This window comes from Astatotilapia calliptera, chromosome 17 (assembly GCF_900246225.1).
Source record: "Astatotilapia calliptera chromosome 17, fAstCal1.2, whole genome shotgun sequence".
NCBI classification, from domain to species: domain Eukaryota; kingdom Metazoa; phylum Chordata; class Actinopteri; order Cichliformes; family Cichlidae; genus Astatotilapia; species Astatotilapia calliptera.
In genome coordinates, this window is record NC_039318.1 from 10,464,666 (window position 1) to 10,485,218 (window position 20,553).

Consider the following 20,553-nt stretch of genomic DNA (forward strand, 5'->3'; position numbering starts at 1 on the left):
TGGCAAAAATGTAGTTCCACTACATAAGTCAGTCTAAAATCACAAAAAGCATGAAGGAGACTGTGTGCACAGCAGCGTGTGTGTGTAGTAATTAGTGAGTTTTAGAGGTGTTGGGTTACGGAGCTTGAACAGAGCCTGGGGAGCTGTTTGTATGTTGGGCTAATTTAATTACCTCTTGGATCTATAGCACAGACACAAGAGTTGAATCAAAGTCTCAGAATGAAAGTTAAAAAAATAATAATAATAAAAAAAAGCACTCACAAAACTTTTACTGTCTCTGGAAATCCAGCTGTAAAAACAAGTAGAAATGTCTCTCATTTTTTGTGAAGAATCCTTATTATGTGTTTGTTGCCCTCATTTGAAAATCAATGGCGTAGTACCACTGGTGAGCATGGCTAACTAATCCCGACTGTGTGCCTGTATGTGTAGCTAAACTGAAAAAGTGTTTCAGATCATGGTAAGCCATCCATTTGGATCTAGTTCTATCCAGACACCTGACCTGACCTGACCTGAGCAAACTGTTCTGTGCCCATTAACATGGTGTCTTTAAAATTAGACACTCCAGTTCACCTAATTCTGCAGTCACATCAGTAAAACCAAAGAAAACACTATGGAAATAGAAAAAACGCAGCAAAACCTTAACAAAAAAGGGGGAAGCAGTTTGAAGGGGTTTTGAGGAGACAATAACGTGATGGACCAACTGCAGAAGTGACCAGCTAACAATAAAAGCTAATAGCCAACATGCAGCTACAGTGTTATATGAGTCATTCAATTAAACACACATTACTTGGATCTTTTTCTCCCTCATAAGAATCCTTCACTTCTTGTAAACAGGTCTCAGTGCAGTCTTTCACATGTTTCTGATTTCTGTCACTTCTTCAGATCTTCGGTCATGTTCTTGTCTTCCCAAAAACACTTCCGTTGTGAATTTTTACAGTTTTTTTCTATTGGTGTTTTATTCAACATTTGTGTGTTTTGTGTGCTTTTGTATTATTTTTTTCTATTTGCTGTTGATTTCCTAACTTGCAGGGCATTTGACCTTTCTGGCCCATATGGAAAAGGAATAGAAAAAACTTATAAAAGACTTGCATCAGATGGGGCCTACTTCATATAGTGAATCATATAAGGCTTATATGATTTACACATAAAAGTGGCCACTTTCATATATTGTTTTAGGAAGTATCCAAAACATACAGGTTTCATTTATACAATTTTTCTAGGGATCTTATATCTGTTTTCACTCTTGTATGCTTTTCATTTAAACACAGATACAAACTTAATAAGATTAATATATATATAACTTTTCCATATAGGGGGGCCACCATATAATTCAGCATGAAAAGCAGAATTTGAGTCAAGGGTTTCTACCTAACCGCACAGTGTTGCCCATCTACCCTCATCTGCTCAGTCCAACAGTCCAGCGCATGGATAAAACACAGAAATGACAAATATCACACACATTTGCAACAGCTTCGGCTTCTCACCTCGTAGATTTTAGCATAAGGAGTTCATTAGAGGCAAATAATGACAACAAAGACTAAACAACATATGGTAGAACACATTTTCTAAATAAACATCAGTGTATTTTTATATTCACTGCAAACGTGGGATTTTTTTTTCCAGTACCATTTTGCAGATTCCTCACAGCACACAGACATTTCCAAACAACCAGCTGTGTAAACGTCATTAAATACTCCTGAACAGCAGCCTTATAGTCTCAGCCTGTGGTAGAAAGATCTTAACAGTTATTAGGTATGACTGTACTCATGCACAAAATAAACCAGATACATTTTATACAGTGCGATACGTAACACACTCTGTCATTTACTGCGAAGCACTGAAGTTTAACTTATTAACCTGTGCTGCTGAAGTAGAGCCGCAAATAGATAAGTGAAACCAATAATTATTAAGTATATTGTACTCACATTCTCTATAGTTTCTAACAAGTAAACATAGAATAGAAATGGATACAGTGCCCCAGATAGTAACTGTTTCAGCACATTAACATACTAAATAATAACTAAACAGTCCAATTTAAATCATTTGTACTGGTTAATGGACATATGTTGATGTAAATACATTTATTTCCCACAGTGCTTTTATTTATTTACGTTTTTGGCCTTTGTCTGTGTGAAACATTTGTCCAATTAATAGAAATCCTCTGATGCAAAAACCCCAAAAGGCAAACAACAAAAAAACAACATAAAAACGTTTCAGCGCTACAATATCCTTCCAAAAATAGTCTTGTGTAAAAGGATCACTTAACTGGTGGGCTGCTGTGTTTCAGCTCATTAAGTGCAAATTGTGTTTGCCACGTTTTTTCAGGCTTAATCGTTTATTTTCAGCAAGACCCTTCTGCTTCTGAGATTTTCCTGCTACGCAATCATTTTGTCATTTTTTAAGCTCTTGAAAAGAAAACAGACGTTTTAGAATCAAATGTTGATTACAAACACTTTAAGTCCTTGTAAATCCTCTTGAGGCCCGACTCGTGTGACATATCGATCGGTGCGTGCACACTGACACAGATTGGTTCCTATTATTTCCTGTGCACGCTGCCCTTTGTACCTGGAGCTAACGCCAACCTTTCTACAATACTAGATAATTAGCTTGGCATCACCTACGACGTGCGCTTATGCAAATTAGTCTGTTTCAATGCTCCTGGATGCAATTAGACCTGTAAACACTCAGAGCAACGTGTGGCGTCATGTTGAGGGAAAAATGTAAAGTGATTACAGCGTTCAGAGGGGTGAGTCGGTGCATCAAACTCGCCCTGTAGTTGATAACCAGCTGTAATTGGACTGGCACAGACAAGATCAGGTGGAAATCTATTTGAAAGTTGGGGGATGGCAGACGCATTCTGCCAGAGCAAATTAAACATTAGCTCCAAGATTTCAATTCAATTCAGTTCCGTTTAAGTTTGTTTATATAGTGCCAAATCACAACTGTTGTGACATTTTATTTATCCCTTAGAAGCCTACCTGAAGCTCTTTCTGTCAAATTTCAGGACTGCTTATAGAACAAAATGACTGGGTGTGCATCAGAGGTTAGTGATGGTGGTCTCTGCCTGTGCAGCTACCTTTGGAAAAACCTGCAAACTGTTCTAATGGTCATCAACCACGTCTTTCCTGATGTACACTGAGGTGTCAAAACTCAACATGAAGGGAAGGTCATCAAATGTCATCTTTGTGGGGGGAAAACGACAGAGATCTCGCACACGTTGGCGGGAATATGCAGTTTTCCACTAGTTCACCTGCCACTGGCCCACGTGTGTCACGTATGCTGGTAGCCTACAGCCCACATGAAATTAACTTGATTGTGTGACCATGGGTTAATGTAAAGTTAATGAATAAGATGCAGAATAACAACAGTATGTGTAAGCGTAATAGCGCCATGATACCGATCCCTATCCGTCAAAGAATTCACCTCTACATCCCTGTGAGAGCCACATGATTCCCCCAGAAACAACCAGTACTTCACTTTGTGTTGGTTTTGACACAGACCAGGGATTTCTGGGGCATCTTGATGGCAGCTGATACTTTGCTGGTGTGTGGCACAAAGACAGGTTGCGTTTAATGTTTTTTTAATGTCATCAATAGGTTGTGTGAGTTACAAATAATGCTGCCCATTTGCCATCTGAATTTATGGTAAATGGGCAGCATTTATACAGAAGTTACGCGACAAACTTACTATCAAACAAGGAAATATTAAGTATCAGTGCCTCATGTTAAGTGGTAAAAAGCCACAAAACAGGTGGAATTATCACAGAAAGGGGTCCAAACGCTCCACTATGAACATTTCTGTCTGGATCTTTAGGCTGTATTTGTAGGAGCCCACTAGCTTCCTGTGATCTCCTTGTTTTCTCCAGCTTATCATTTCCTGCACTTGCAGAAGGTTTTCAATAGCTGCACTGGAGTGTGACTCTCATTTTGAGTCCAAGAGCCTGTCAGCGTAATAAAAGGTAATGCTCCCAGCGCTTTCATGTAAGACAAAGCGTGTTATTTCTAGGAGGAGGAGAGCTATTAACAGACTGCAACTCTGCCTCAACGCGCAAGACTAGCTCACCCACGGCTTTTTGTTCCTGTTTCATTAAACTGTGCGGCAAGGTGGGCTAATAAATAGGCGAGCACTTTAATTTGAATGCCTTCTGCTTGTACGTCCCTCTAGCTCTGCCTTGCTGTTGCGTTTTAATCCCCAAAAATGCCACAGCGCTTTGTTCTCACAGTGCTATTCCCCCGAGCATCCTAGTGTGTGGTCAAGTGTGTGTATTTGTGCTCTGGAGACAAATATAAGATGTGAGCAGCTGCCTCTCCCTGCAGCAAACAAAGCCAAGCAAAGAGAAGGCCAGGATGCTGCTTTCAATTCCGCTTTCCAGCTCATCTAATTATATGAACTGATCAGACTGATTTAATTACTGAGGAATGGTTTTTTTCCCCAAAAGCAGATTTAAAGGGGAGGTTTTTCTTCTCTTTTCAATAACAAATTATTGATTTTTGAACACAGGTGTATGCTGATAATCTTTTTCTGTTACAATGGGGGGAAAGCACCGTTCTATTTTAAAGGATTAGTAAGAAGGGCTTTGAATGACAAGCTTTTCTGCTTGAATATGTACATTTTGTGACCCCTTCACTATCATTGATATCTGTGGCGAAGATCAGCATAAAAGACTCATTTTATTAGTACTTATTTTTTTAGCAATTTTAAATGTGACTATAGACTTTGAATGCCTTGTGACAACTTGCTGTGTTCGGCTCAGGACCATTAAACTGGAACAGTTAATCCAATTTAACTTCAATTATATAACTTTTTTTTCCCCAGAACGGGCTAAACACAGGAACACAGCTGGATCTCCTCGTATGTGGAAAAAGCAACACAAACAGGCCAAAGCAACACAAAATAAAACCATTGCGGCACAGTCCGTGTTACTATTTAGCAGTCGTTGCACACACTGCAGTAAAACCTGCTTACGTTCCCTCTGGGAATCAAGACTGGGAGTATTAAATGACATGTCTCACAAGCAGAAACATCCAGGAGCGCTGCAATTTGCGAGTCAATTTGAAGTTTAGAGTTAAGTGCGTTCGGTTTGAAAGCGTTTGCGCGTTTGAGCGTTTTTCAAGAGGAAAATTTTGTCTTGTTCTCGTCATCAAAGCATGTTTCGCCCTTAGGGGCAGCCTCTGCTGGCACTCTGTTCTCCTTCCTTCCAAAGTAAAAACGATGAGACTAGCAGCTTTTTAACCAGAACTGAAGGTACCAGAGTTACTTACAAAGGCGCCATCCAAAGTGGTACGGAGGGCCTACAGTGAAATCCACACACAAACATACAGTGCTCAAAAAAGAAGACATTCACTCAGTGCACACTTACAAGATTCCTGATAGTTGTTAAATAGATTATGAGAGTTTACAAGAGATGGTGAGCTAACACTGATCAAATAATCAATAGGATTCATGTCTACTATAGTCTATTTACATCTATACTGCAATATTAAGAATATTTACATAACATTTGTGAATACAGAAAAATCCAATCAATGTGACAGATTGGTTTTTTACTATATTGCCAAAATGGCTAGCCAAAGCTTACTCTTTAGCCTAACTTCCTCCAAAGGCACCAGCAAGGCTTGCAAGAGCCTTCAGCCTGATACACACCTCAGGACAAGTAGGAAGTCAGCTAAGGCTCACAGTTTCATATAACACTGTTTCATTAGGTGAAGTTCATTGTGCTTATTTTTTAAATTAGCAAGTAGTGCTTTGGATTTTATTACATCTGTTTGGTTGTAAAGATGCTGAATTTGTGTCCCGTGTGGCTCTGTGGTTGTAAGTTTTCCCCTGCAGTCCCTGCTGCAGGACCTATAAAAAATACCTGCAGGGCTAAATGACTCGTAAGAGTTTAAAAAATCATCTCAAACTAAAACTTAGTAGTTGTTTTCCCAAGTTTTTGTAACATAAAGGAATTGCCCCCTCACTCAACCTTGTCTGCATTTTTGTACTTTTCAAGTTTTCTGCGTATCTTTGTCTTCGCTGAGGCTTCTTGAGCCTCTTCTCATGTCCACCTGACTTTCTGCCAAAAAAGCAAAACCCTGATTTCCCCTCTTTCAGATTTCTTTGCATTTCTTTTGCATTTACCTGTGCCCTGAGTCAGAATGTAACCCACTTAAAGCTTTGGAGGAACTGGAGCAGAAAGTATAAGAAAGGATAATGGCTTAAAAATGTAGTCTGATTCTGTGGCTAGAAAACAGATTTTTTTTTTGTTCAAAGTTTTAAGATTAAAAATCTACAATTTCCTCTGAATGTTATGAGCTGATTAAATACACACTTTCTAGAGCAATACAAGGATTAATGGAATCCAATTTTAGCCTCCTGTATCAGAGCAGATGCGACACGAAAAGCTGGGCTGTCTATCAGGAAATAGGGATCAAACTGTCAACCCTGCACTTTGTGGACAATCTGATCTACCACCTGAGCCACAACCAGCCACCTCTATTTATATATTTCCTATCAAATTGAAAGATTATGTGTTTAATCCATACACCAAATAAAGTGCAAAAAGATCTTGATGTAATCACTCCACTAAATATGCTCTTCAAAAGTATGGCAGTATTTTCAGTTTCCTGCCCTGCGTTCTTGTACTCTTTACATGTTCTCTTTCCTTCCCCTCTTGTGTCTCTTAGCTGTAGCCGAGGTTCTCCATCTCATGGCGATATCTTAGCTCCGACACTTTTGCTTTGTGCTGCTTGCTCTCCAAATGCTGCCTGAAGTCCGTCTCCTGCTCGGCTCCGCAGTTGCACATGGAGCAGTAGAACTGTCCGCTGGGAGTCACGCACATGGCCAAGTCCCGGGGGATGCGCTGCCTCGGTCTGGGGTTGTAGTACGGCCCTGAGGGAGAGAAAGAGAGATTACAGAGATGAGATGGATGGCTGCTAACTGTTATTTTTAAGAGATGTTTTATTGCAGAGGGAAGTCACAATACAGTGCCAAGGGTCCAACTTTAGGTTTCAACTAGTGCCTTATACAGTGGCAAAATGAGATGATAATCAACTAGAACATCTTTAATGAAATACTAAAGCTCCCAGAAGAAACCCATCCTAGCACTAGAATAACATGGACAAAGGTGGTTTACATCTCGCTGGCACGTACCAGCATGGTAACTTATGCTTTCAGCCTAACCTGCTCCAGTGATGGTTACAGTATGTTTCATACTAGAGCTCACTGGGTAAGAAACCACTGCACACTTACAAATCAGTTCTCTGTAAGACAGCCTCATCATTCCTGGAACTAAAATGTTTTAACGTCTCTACATTACCCCGATGAGCAGTAATGAAAACACATTTTTAGATGCAACTTTTCCCATTGATGCAAACAATTTTGCGTTTTTATTTTATAAGCAGTAACATATGACCCTGAAACAGGACACCTATTTGTACCTGCACATAGACTAAGCCTACATTTGAATTCTGTTGATTATTTCTTTAATCAGATCCTCCTGTTTCTTAATGACAGAGCTGTGATATTAAAAAGTACACAGTAAGCATTTGTGTTGGCTTTCACCAGACTTCAAATAAGCTAAACTTTATTAATACTGTAGCTTTTCTCAGAGTATATTTTCTTTGTTTCTTTGTAAAATCACTCCCTCTGTTGACAGTACACTTACCTATAATTGTGACTGGTTAGATGCGCCACAATAAAGTTTACATTTTTGATTCAGGTTAAAGGATGGACTGAACATAGGACAACTCACAATTCCTTCACTTTTTGTTTCTTTTTTTTGCTCATTTCTAACCAAAAAACCCAGCAAAACTATTAGGATTCCCATCCCTCATTATTAAGAAATGCTAGCATTTCTTGACTATGACTCTTATCTTTTTATAAAATACTACTGGTAAGAGTAGATGCTACAAAGTACTTATGTAGAATTTTCAGGTGTCCATACTTTACTTGAGTATTTATTTATATGACTACTTTTGACTTTTATGCCCTTTTTAAACAAATATCTGTACTTTCTGCTGCTTACATTTTCAAAACAGGCTCATTGCTCATTGCTGACAGATTTGGGTGGAGTTATTATATCACACTGCGGACCTTCAAACGTCAAACCGATTTGAGCCTAAACCGAAACACGTGAAAGATAATCCTGTTCGTTCAACTTTTACTGGAGTATTTTTAACATTAATATCTGTACTTCTACTTAAGTGCAGAACATGTGTAGCTTTGCCACCTCTGGATGCTGCTATAATTGTACATTGAAAAAATGAAATGGGTATAGGAAAATGCAGCCAGCATTTTACTGTCTTAAATTTATCTGTTAAATCTTCGACTTTTAACTTCATATAAAATGCTACTGATATTGTAGTTGAAAGAATTCATCTGCAGTGTTTGGTTTTTTTCTGTTGTTCAGTGATAAAAATGCATCCCAGACCCATGTGTGTATGAGTGCTGTGTGTGTGACAAATGTACACAAATGTGTACAGAAAGAAAAGCTGAAAGGCGTCGGTGATTACATGATGGCAGAACACTGGAAACAGAGTGTTGCTTGTGTTTTAGCAACACAGAAAAAGGAGAAGAAAATAGAGAGATAGAGAGAGAGATAAAAAAGACAGAACGAGAGGGAGAGAAGCTATTTTAGGGATTGTCCATCAAGAAAACTGATTGAATCAGCAGATTTTTTTTTTTTTTTTGCCTGTGGAAGAGCGTGTCAGCGGGAGACTAAGAGGGATTTGCTTTACTGTATGACTTGTGATTTATCTTGTTTTATCTCGAGCTGAAGTGCAGGTGCTTATGTCTGTGGAAAGACAGAATAGGAAACAGACACGTGCAGAAAGAGATGGTAGCTTGACGTCAGCAGAAAGTCTGACATTACCTTACTCTGTATCTGTTTTCACACATGTACACGAGGGTGAAAGCAGACACTCACACAAACACAAAGAAACCACAGTTAAATAATAATTATAGAAGAACATTCAGCCTTAAAAAAGAAAGAAAACATGTGTGACCATGTGAGGGTCATGCACTGGACATAAGTAGGTGGGTGCACCAAAAACGGTAGAAAATCCAGTGACATGAGAGAGCTTTAGGAGAATAACTCCTATCTGTGACATCATTTAGTTTTTTTTGACAGTTTCCACACTGACTCAGCAAACAGACACTGCCCTCAAAGGCTGCTGAAAATGACTACGGGTCATGAAAGCTGCTGTAACATGAATTATCAGTATATGGAACAGGTCTAGACCTAAGAAAAGGATTTTACAGCATTCGCTATATCTCTTTAGAAAGACTGTTGGGGTGTTTGCAAGTACAAAATCAGCTTTTAGAAGATAAGTTGGCATTTTGAACAGTGGCTTCTCGGGGTAGGTACCATACACATCACATTTTATGCCGCATAAAAAGACCAATTTCAAAGGCTAGTGTGCATCAAATAGAGTTGTTTGAAGACACAACCAATAACTCAAATAAAAGAATATAAGATCATTAAAGAAACAGCCAAGTTTACTGCTGATTGGTCCTCAAGCCGCTGTGTATGAACAGGTGACATCTATTCTAGGACTGCTGAATATAGCTTGTTTGTAGTGACGTATTTTCCAACCACCACTTAAGATAACACAATAACAGACATGACCCTCAATAGCCATACATATTATTGGTCAATTCATTAAATAACATCAGAATTTGCTTTGCTAGTTTGCAGCCTTTGAATAGACGTGGAATAAGACAAAATCTCTTGCATTTCTTTGCATTTTACTGACCAAGATAGCTACAACAATGCCACTTAAATGAAGAGTTTATCAGATGACTTTTGATAGTTATCTTTAAATTATGCTGATGTCGCTTTTTAATTAGCATTTAATTTTCTTATCTTACCTGGCATGGAAGCGGGTACTTGTGGGCTGCGACGATTTTTCACTAGCCGGTACTCACTGCCATCTTTCCTGTTCCTTCTCGGAGTTGTCTCATTGCTGCTTTCCCTGTAACAGGCAAAGCTAGAGTCAACAATTGTTGGTTCCATATCACATGTAATGGCAACATGGCTAGCTTGAAATATGGCGTATTTTGCCAAACCCCTGAGTCACCCCTCATCTTTCTAAGATGTTTCATGTTATTTTCTCTAGGGCCAGCATCCTGCTTGTTTTTGAGATATCCCTGCCCTACTGCTGCTGAATACCTGGATCAGGTGTGCTTTGCCAATAAGAAGCTAAAAGGGCAGGTTGGTTGGAAAACAAGCAGGACAGCGGCCCTCGAGGCCTCAAGGTATGGAGTTCCATACCTGTGTTCTACAGGCTTGGTCTTGCAAAGCTTTTCTTTGGACACAGGCTGCTTTTTCACTCATTATCAGGCCAATTCTTGTACCTGACCATTTCCAGCGGAATGTTTTTTGTTTGTTTGTTTTGTAAGCCACCTAACACTGACCTATGAATCATTCAAGCATAAAAAAGGGACCTAACTCTAGGGACAAGCCAGTGTTATGTCCATACATAACAGACAACTTACCAAATTTGTCTTTGGTAAGTTGTACCTTTAGGGACTTTGGTCTAGCTGCCTGTTGTAAAAACACATAATTTGTTCTTATCTCTTTAGTTGAATCTATTAAAACTGCCAAAGATAACACAGTTTGAAATAATAAAATAGTAATTTTGTAGCAACGCAGTGATTTCAAAAGTGCGATCAGCAGAAAACAGCTAAGGAAAGTGAACAAGTGGAGGACTAAAAAAAATGGGCAGGCATAAAAAAGAGCTATCAACAGCAGATGAACAGTATGTCCGGTCCACAACAGAAAAAATATCCAGCAAACACCTGGCAGAGAACCTGAGAGATGCATTTGGTCCTTCAGTTGATCCATTTAGGCCTAATCAGAAATGATCTCAGTGGAAGGGTGGCTGAAGTTGTTTTAAAGAAGGGAAACAGGGAGAAAAGACTGAGGTATACCAAATTACACAAGAACTGGACTTAAAGTAATTATCAACAGGCCTGTTGGAGTTATGATTCCAGATGTGAAATGTTTGGTTCAAATGTTGATAATATCTACAGCGAAGGTGAGGAAAGAGGTACAACAACAAGTGTCTACATCCATCTGTAAAACACAGTGGAGGTTCTGTCATGGTTTGGGGCTGAAATTCAGCCAGTGGTGCAGGATCTTGTCAAAATGGATGTTTTCATCCATCAGTGTGATGACCACAGAAAAGTTTGGTCAGACTTTGATCCACCACACAGCACCATCTGGAAAGCATCTGATTGGCAACGGCTTCATTTTTCAGCACGACAATGATCCCAAGCACACTGCTAATGCAGTAAAGGCACACCTTTGAAAAGAAACTCACAATGGAAGACTATCAATCATAGACTAGTTTACCCAGAGCCTCAACATTAGTGAACAGTGTGGGATGATGTTGACAGAGAGCAGACTAAAAGGCAGCCAACATCCAAAGAAGAGCTTTGAATGTCCTTTAAGAAGCCAAGAGAACTATTCCTGAAGTTTGAGAGAAAGAGAGTTCAGACTGTGTTGCAAAATAAAGGTGGTCATAAGAAATATTCAGCTGCATGCTTTTATAAAATAATAGAAACTGCTTTTGCTTATATACTGTTTTATTATACTAATTTTCTAGCAAATTATAAAGAAACGATGGATGGCTCAAGATATTTGCGCAATGCAATGTATATCTGATTGCAATTGCTATATTTCTTTTTCAGCTAATGCTGAACAAGGTATTGTCTGTAGTGGGCCTCCACTCCATTATGCCTGCATAAAACACAGTAAGGATAAAATCTCTGTCCAATAAAGCCAACATGTCTTCACCCAAACCTACATGGTACTCGCGTTCTGTTGGGCCTCAGCCAGCCGTAGTTTCTTGGCATGGTTCTTGCCCTGGTAGTGGGCCTGCGCAACTGCTGGTGAACTGAAGGAAGCGTCGCACAATTTACAATAGTCATTCTCTGTGGCCAAGATGACCCTGGGCGCCCCCTTATACAGCGCCTGCAGAGACAGGACAAAGCAGCACAGTGTTTGTGGTGAGAGGAGATTTGGAGTAAACACTGTGAAAACAAGGAAAGAAATGTTCCATTTCAGCAGGAGGAAGAACACATTGCCTTTAAAATGATAGTAAAGCCTAATGGAAGCTATGAGTTATGCTATTTTTTGTCAGAAAGATTGTTATTTTATTAGCAAACATAATAAAAAAAAATTCACTGGTTACTTAGAATAAATAGACTTTTAAAAAGCAGGGATTGAGTGTACAGTGGTGAGTGGATGCTTTGAGTGTCTGCTGTTTAAATGAAACAGAGTGACTATGCAGTTCTCTACCACCTCCTCAGAGCAAGTGACCGCCATCATCCGAGAGGCCACTTCAGCAACAGCACACCCACCTCCTAAGCTAACACTGTAGCATTAAGGTAGGCTGTGTACTAGTTCTTAAATATGGGCCTTACCTGCCTGCCTGCGTCACTGTCGCTGGACCCTGAGCTCAGGGCCGTCTGGCCCGCAGTCTCAAAGGCTTCTGGGATCCTGATGGCCGGTGGCTGCTGACTGCCAGCATAGAAATTTCGTAGCTTTTTACTGTGGTTCTTTCCCTTCAAAGAAAGATACGAGATGTCGATTTTATTTGATTCTTCACATGTTTTTCTGTGCTATTCTGCATGTCTGAATTTGGCTTTCAGCTGACCTGGTAGTGAGCCTGTGCCTGCTGAGCAGAGTTGAGGGTAACGTTGCAGAGTTTACAGTACAGCGGTTTACACAGTTCTTCTAGTCCCAGAGAGTCCTCCTGCTCCTCTGTCCCCAGCGAGGAGCCCTCATCCTGGGGCTGCTCACTGGTTGGGGCTGCCTGGCCTGGGAGTGGACCGCAGATGAGGCTGGACACTGTAGCTGGGATGAGGGCTGGTCCTAGGGGCCTTGGGGGCATCTGTGAAGGGTCAGGGCCGGGAGCAGGAGGTGAGGACAAGGGGCTGGGAGGGAGGGGAAATCGACCTGCTGTTGGTGCCACTACAGGTGGAGGCACCAGTGCTTGTGCAGGGTTCATATGTGGAGGCCCCAGCTGCTGTGTAAGGTCCATGGTTGGAGGCACTATTGCTTGTGTGTGATCTACTGGTGGGGGACCCAGGGTGTGTGCCATTGGTGGAGGCCCCAATGACTGACCTGGAGGCATTGGAGGGGGGCCTAAAGTGTGTGGCGGGGTAATGGGAGGAGGCCTTAATGTATGAGGTGCATTTATGGGAGGCAGGCCTAGACTCTGGCCATGAGCCATAGTTGGAGGTCCAATAGATTGAGTGGGGGCAATGGGTGGTGGACCAAGAGGGTGTGCAGGTGCCATTGGCGGAGGTCCCAACTGATGTAAAGAATCCATGTGTTGGAAAGGCTGCTGGGGAAGACTGAAGAGACTCAGGGGAGGCTTCAACATGGTTTCTGGACCTGGGTACATTAGAAGCAATACAATCAGGCCTGCATTACACACATAAACACAGATATTAGAAATCAAAGACACCTCCTATAAGCAAATCCTTGATAAGGATATCAGCGATGACAAAGGCAGACATTAATGAAAAAATACAGTCACTTACATGCACTCTATATTTTATGCAACTTCTTTCGATTAATGTTTAATAGCCTTTTGGCTTTTAGGCACTTGTCTGTTTTACTATATTCAAGCAGGAACTGTGTTTGAGACTGAATGGATGACTCGTGTCTCCATATGTGATAGACTGGTAAATTGTCTCCGCTGTGCTCCGTCTCCGTGGGATTGGCTCTAGCCCCGAGGCCTCAAGTTAGACAAGTTGTGATGGATGAATGGATCATCACAACTTTCTGTTCAGTCATCAGCTAATGTATCCCACTGACTGACTAATGGTAATTTGCTCTCTTTTCTTTGAACAACACCATGACATTTTCTTTTGAGTAAAGCGTGTGAAAAAACTACAAAAAGGCCTTCCACGACACTAGGTTCAGATAATCATGTTCCTCTTTGTGTGAACTGTAAATCAGTTTATGATTCTACTGGCTTTTTACCATTATTATATTGAGCTTTCTGTTTGTCCAGCTCTTTAGTTTATGACCAAATGCAGCTATAAACAAACACCGTAAACGCAGGGAAAACTGTACTTGCTATACATCAGCATTTTAACAATCCCATTGTGAGCATGTTGGCCTGCTGATGGTATCATTTTGCTCAAAAGGCTGCTGTGCCTTAGTACAGCCTCAAAGAGCTACTGTGATGGCTGTGATCTTGTTCTGCATCAAAATACACTCTGAAGAATGTTACTGCTTATATTTCAGAAAAGCATTTGGGTTTTTTTTTCTGTCGCACATGTTAATTTGCAGGAGCTGTAGTGGAAAGCTTTTACACCTGATGATTTTGAGCCAGTTGTTTAAAAAGAAAATTCTTTGTAAAAGACAAAACATACGCAAAATCATCGAAATGCCACTTATTTGGAAATATGATCTCCATTTTTTTTTAAGTAAATGAATGTAGAAGAGTCCTTTAAGGAGATACTGTTGACTGACCAGTCATCAAACATACACTGTGAGGGAACTCAGTGACTACAGTACATATGTCTATAGCCCCAAGGCTGGAGAGAAATTACCAAACAGAAACACATTCTCGGACAGAGGAGCTTCACATTTCAGTGGGCACCAGAAAGAGTAGTCTGAGTTGCAGTGCCTGCGGCCATGCAAACAGGACATTACATACACATCTGTTTGCACACACACAAATAGAGGCAGCGACAGTAAAATACAGTCCGAAGTGTGACTACTTGGATAAGCTGATACAGTGTGAGTGTGTGTGTGAAGGCTGGGAGCAACTATGTAAGTGCTACATGAAAAAATAATAATAAAAAGGGATGATATTAGTAATGGTGCGGCACTAATTTCAGTTTGTTCTCTTTTGATGCTCCAGTATCATAATATTAGTAATATAATATATCCGTGTGTGTTTGCATGTGTGTGTGTCAGTGCATTTCCCTATATTGTCAGGTCAGTAATAGGCCAACAGCTGTGTCAAAATTCACTGTGCTGGAAGCTTTCATCATCCAATCGGACGCCCGATAGAAGTGAATCATGCACCCAAAATAACATCCCTGGCTGTTTGTGTTTCCGACTGCTGCTCACTGTCAGTCTGTCTGTCCAATATGTCTAGCTGCCCATCTGTCACCTGGCCTGGCTGACCTCAGGAGAAAGGTATGCTAGACAAGTCACTGACCTTACTATAGTGTCGTCAACTGCAAGATGAGACTCTGGAAGAGCGAGCAGAACTGGGTGTTGTGCCCCACACATTAAGATGGAAACCTAGACCATGCAGTTTCTGGAAAAAGTGCGGTGGGATTGTTGCTGGGATTGGCCAAAAGATTTGAAGGGAGATGGCTCATGAGCACATTGGCTGCTACTTTAATAATTCAATTCAATTCAAATTTATATATATAGCGCCAAATCACAACGACAGTCACCTCAGGACGCTTTATATTGTACAGTAGATCCTACAATAATAGATACAGAGAAAAACCCAACAATCATATGACCCCCTATGAGCAAGCACTTTGGCAACAGTGGGAAGGAAAAACTCCCTTTTAACAGTAAGAAACCTCCATCAAAACCAGGCTCAGGGAGGGGCGGCCATCTGCTGCAACCACCTGGCCACAAGTGTGTTGTACCTGTGATAGCAGCTAGTTTGTAACAGGTTTTTATATTCAAAACGCAGTCAGCCTGTTCAGGGACATTTAACTTGTTGCAGTAATGCTGTCCCTCTGCAATGTGGAATCATTTTGTAAACAGGAAAATGTTTGCAGTTTTCCATCTGAGATTGTGAGGATTTGCTGTATTTGAACTCACCATCTTCACCATGCAAAGGAGAGGCGAGCAAGCTCGCAAGCAAAATGCCAGAGGACAGTAACATACAGTAAGTTCATGTTGCAGCTGTGTGTAATTAAGCTTTGTATACAGTCACAACATATTGACCTTACATGTTTTCACCTCATGAAAGGTTCACGATGCTGTTTTTGGAGCACCCTGCAGAGGTATTCCCAGGCATCCATTGAGAGCATCAACACTAACTCATTTGTAGTAAACAGGAGTAGAGGTGGTTAACACAAATGTGAGTCAGTAAATAGACAGTTAACAGAACAATAATGCTTCATTACCAGAAAAATCCAACTCATACTTAAAGTGCATTGCAAAGATCAACACAGCAAATGGAGCCTTGAGAGCAAAGACGGAGAAATACAACAGGAAAATCTGTTATTAATGTTACAACGATAATAAAATTAATGTTTTACCAATTAAAAGATTAAAAGTGGTACCAAAACCCTTCACATAGAAAAACAAAAACATTCTTGATAGTTTATGCTTCAGATGATCATATTTTCACTGGGGACGTTGGATGAGAGCAGTACAGTATATTAAACTACATGAAACACCAATGCCCGGCAATGTTCGTTAATCGCACCAATTGCATATGACAGCATCGGCCTTGTCGGCAGCAGCCTCGAGAGAACCCCGGATCGCCGAGTGAAACAGCAGCAACCCAGAAACCCCCACCACAGGACGGCTGACCTTTTTCCTTGGGTCATTAAACAATTTGGGGAACACAGCGTGCCACCACACAGTAGTTTGAGCATTTAACCACATGCTTTGCATTTACTGTATGCCAGTTAAAAATATAAGATAAGCCCGAAGATATTGCAGCTCTACCATCACTGCCTCCAAGAATGACACGTTAACTTGCAACTTACATTACAATCATTAAAAGATCCCAAAATTTTAAAACAGTTTTCTGATGGTTTGGTCTGATATCACATGCCCCCCCCCCCCCACACACACACACACACACACACAGCGCAAAGAAACTATTTTTGGCACGACAGTTTTGTGTAAGATCTCATTATGCGGCATATTCTTCTAGATTAATGTAACTGGGCTATGTGCTTGTTGGTGAATCTCCATCTGTTTGCTACAGAGCAGTGTCTAAACAGTCTTTTTACACAATCACCATAATTGCAAGTCTTTTCTTCGTCTGCACTTCAGTCCCTCTGCTAGTCAGAGAGACCTTTAACATCTCTGTACATTTGTAACTTGAAGCCTCTCACTCCTCAGGCTCCATCATTAAAATCTTAAAACACGGTCACGTTTCGAAGCACTTACAGTCAATCTGTTCTTGAACTCGAGAAATAAAAACATCAAACAGCTTTATTTTGTATTTTTCCACACACTCCTTGCGCTTGTTGGCATTTTCAGCTCAATTAATGCGTCCTTCTCTGAAAGTACAGAGAACATAATGACCAACAGAGCCATCTACAACTGCTGTGTATGTCACACACTAACATTAAATCCATTTGTTCATATTTTGCCTTGATCTGTGTTGTTGTTGTTGTTGTTGTTTTCGTTTTTGTTTTTGCTTGATCTCTTGTTTTTGTTCCAAAGTGTGAAGCCAAAATCAGCATCTACTTAGTTTAATGTCCTATTATGATCCTAGGCAGATGGACTGTAGGCAATGATTGATTGGTTTGAACGAAACGGAGCACAGTTATGATGCTCAAGCAAGGAAGATGATCACACAAAGATGGCATAAAAACCAACCTGCATTTCAAGTGTTGTTTTTTGCTTCTCATTTAGCACACATGAACAGAGTTATAAGGAAAAAAAACCAAAAACCCAAACATTGTCCAACTGTGCTTTTATTTTGGCTCTTTTGTCTTTCTGTAGTTTTCCTGTGAGCTAGATAGGTCAAGGTGAGCTTGCTTCTTTCTTTAGACTCAGATCGGCACCCACATAGTGCAGTCCTCAGAGTCGCGGACCATATTCAAACATCTACAGCAGTGGACCTTGCTGCAAAGTCAAAAAACATTTGTGGTTTTGCATTAGAGGCTTTTTAGATGACACATTCAAAACCAAGCTTATATAGCATTACTCTAAAGGCCAAAATACAAGGTGAAAGTGTTGTAATCCTCACAATTTTCTAACAATGTTGTTCTCAAAGTCTGAAAAGTAATTTTCAAAAATTACTTAAAACTAAATCAGAAGTTACTCACTAATCAGTCACTTGTGATTTCTTTTGAGCTCGACTCAAAAGTTCTTGGTTTAGAAGCAAAAAAACAAAAGAAATCTCCTGTCTTAGAGCCTGAGAATCTGATGGCCTCCACCGAGAATCTCTAAATAGGCCAAGTGTTCATTTTCTCTAGAGTTTCTCTTGTCGTTCTGTGATGTGTCACATCAATTATAGAGCAATGAGAAGCGCATGCCTCCTGCACTTATTCCATCTGCTTCACTGGGCACTGGACAAGCAAGAGTATATGCAGCAAAGACCAGATACGTCTTACTGTACTTTGCAATTTACCCACTGTACCATTACAATAAAGCCTCAGGTCCATTTTTATATATCAGCCGCAGTCACAATTTGAATATCATTCAGCTATCACTACTACTAGAGAAGACTTAATGTTAATAGAATGATCCAGTGGTCCAATATCTAACATGTCAGTGTTATTTGCCTTTAAAGACTCACAGTCACATGGCCAATCCATTAAGCTGCTACTACTATATTGATTAGTGTCCATTCTATCTCATAGAAGATAACTATCATAATTTCAAAACATCTTGCTGGGAATCATGTGCATATTTCTGGCTGCAAGTGTTATTATTGGCTTTGGTAACTGATAAAACATTTAGTCATTAACATAGAAACATTGACAATAATAACAGTACCAAAGTTAAAAGTTAAAAGTGGCAGCATTATTAAACTGAAAAACCATTCACAGAGAAAGGCACACAAAAGGTCTATTTCTTTATTTCTTCTTATTTTTCATCACTTAGCAGGCTGATGCATGAAAATGGTACTTATTCTTTTTTTCTGTGGCTGTCCCATTGATGGGGTACTTTTACACCCCCAGATCCACCTACATTCATGCATTACTGCAACGTGAATTCACTGTGACATTTTCACCATGACTGAGAACCTTAACTGAATATGACAAGTCACTGTTTGATGACACGGATATTATCAAGTGGGTTGATCAAAACTCATGCGGTAATCTTCATCATCTATGACAGACACTGACCTCGAGTCCCCTAAAACCAGCCAGCAAAGCCCGCTATTACAGCGACTTTGCAGGTCCAGGGAAGAAACACTTTCCGTATAATTGCCACATGTCACCATCAGCTGTACAGCGACTCAAGTAAAGGAGACCACAACGATTATTTCGCTTGTTCTCACAGACAGCGGTGCTCGAGATAGAAAACTAAGCATTACATTAAGGTTTCGCATATTTCAAACCTGGAGTGTTCGTGGATGAAGCGATTCGGAGCTCTCCTGTAGTGCGAGAGGATACAAGAGTACCGACAACCTCAGATTTTGCATCGCAGCATCCATGCTCTATAACCTGAACAGAATGGTGGCTCGTGAACCCCCTCCTCACACCCGCCGGTATGACATTAAGATGATGACAGCAGCATCAGGGCAACCGGCTTAAACATCCTCGCTATCATATGCAAATGTCTCCGATTAGATTTTTCTCCATCCTCGCACATATGCGCATGAGAACTGCTGACAGTCAGAGGGCAGGTCCTGTCTGGACCAGCCTCCCCTTACCTGGCAATCGTGCGAGATAATGGCTGCTGTCACCATAGCTGACAGGCGGCGAAGTGTAGTTTCTGCAGTATTCTGCACTCTGGTAGTACGCGGCATCCCCGCTCTTAAGCTGCAGCGCCATCATCGCAGGAACATCCCTCTGCCAACTTCTCCTCTCCAAAAAACCGGGCAGCCAGGCAGGATGACAGTCCCTACCAACGCTCAGACGCCGCGGCTCTCACCGGAGGGGTGCCCGAGAGAGGAGAGTGGAAATTCAGAAGGCGACACCAAGGGAGAAAAAGTGCTAATCCTTGACTTACATGCCAGATGTGCGGGTGTTTTCACATTAAACATCAGCAACGATGTTCTTATTCTCTAAACTAGATTTTAATGACATAAACCCAGCCTGGATTCCCCTAACCTCCCCTCTCCTTCTTGGTACAGTCCATTTCCGATGCCACTGCTGCTTCTCTGCTCCTTAACATGGGTGGCAATCAAGACACATCGTATAACTATGTTACACCTCTGTCATACAATCAGATCACCCCTGCTGGCAGAGAAAACAGCCGCACTAACGCTGGCATTAAAAATGCGAATAAGATGTACAAATAAAACATAAACAATTATTAGTTTTATTAATAATTATTATAATGGCAATAATAGTGTTTTGGTTGTTTGTTTTATGTTTGTTTTTAATGTCAACAATCATACTATCATCGCTTTCTCTCTCTCTCCACACACACACACACACACACATACACACACATACACACACACACATATATATATATATATATATATATATATATATATATATATATATATATATATATATATATATATATATAGTTTTGTTTTTAGATTTTTTCTTCTAGCTATTTTTTTTCTAGCTATTTTTCAGTGCTCTGACTTCCGCTCCCTGTAGATGAAAATTAAGCCTATGGTCCACTTTGTAAAAACAAAACAAAAAAGTATGAGGCACACCCACAAACACATTTTTGTAACTCACTGCGACAATGTAGTGCGA

At 40.5% G+C, this 20,553-nt stretch overlaps 1 protein-coding gene across 2 annotated transcripts; it reads right to left on the bottom strand.

The window, feature by feature from the left end:
- Positions 1-1,148: 1,148 nt before the first annotated feature.
- Positions 1,149-19,751, bottom strand: LOC113009520 (zinc finger matrin-type protein 3). Of its 2 annotated transcripts, none has more exons than XM_026147835.1 (6): positions 19,548-19,751; positions 12,642-13,384; positions 12,409-12,549; positions 11,790-11,956; positions 9,850-9,953; positions 1,149-6,870 (listed from the first exon to the last, which is right to left on the bottom strand). In XM_026147835.1, exons 1-6 carry the CDS (start codon positions 19,669-19,671, stop codon positions 6,662-6,664), a joined length of 1,488 nt encoding a protein of 495 aa, XP_026003620.1. In that variant the 5' UTR covers positions 19,672-19,751; the 3' UTR covers positions 1,149-6,661. The 2 variants fall into 2 exon arrangements, with proteins under 2 accessions (XP_026003620.1, XP_026003621.1); XM_026147836.1 differs by lacking the exon at positions 19,548-19,751 and adding an exon at positions 19,233-19,541.
- Between the last annotated feature and the right edge of the window lie 802 nt (positions 19,752-20,553).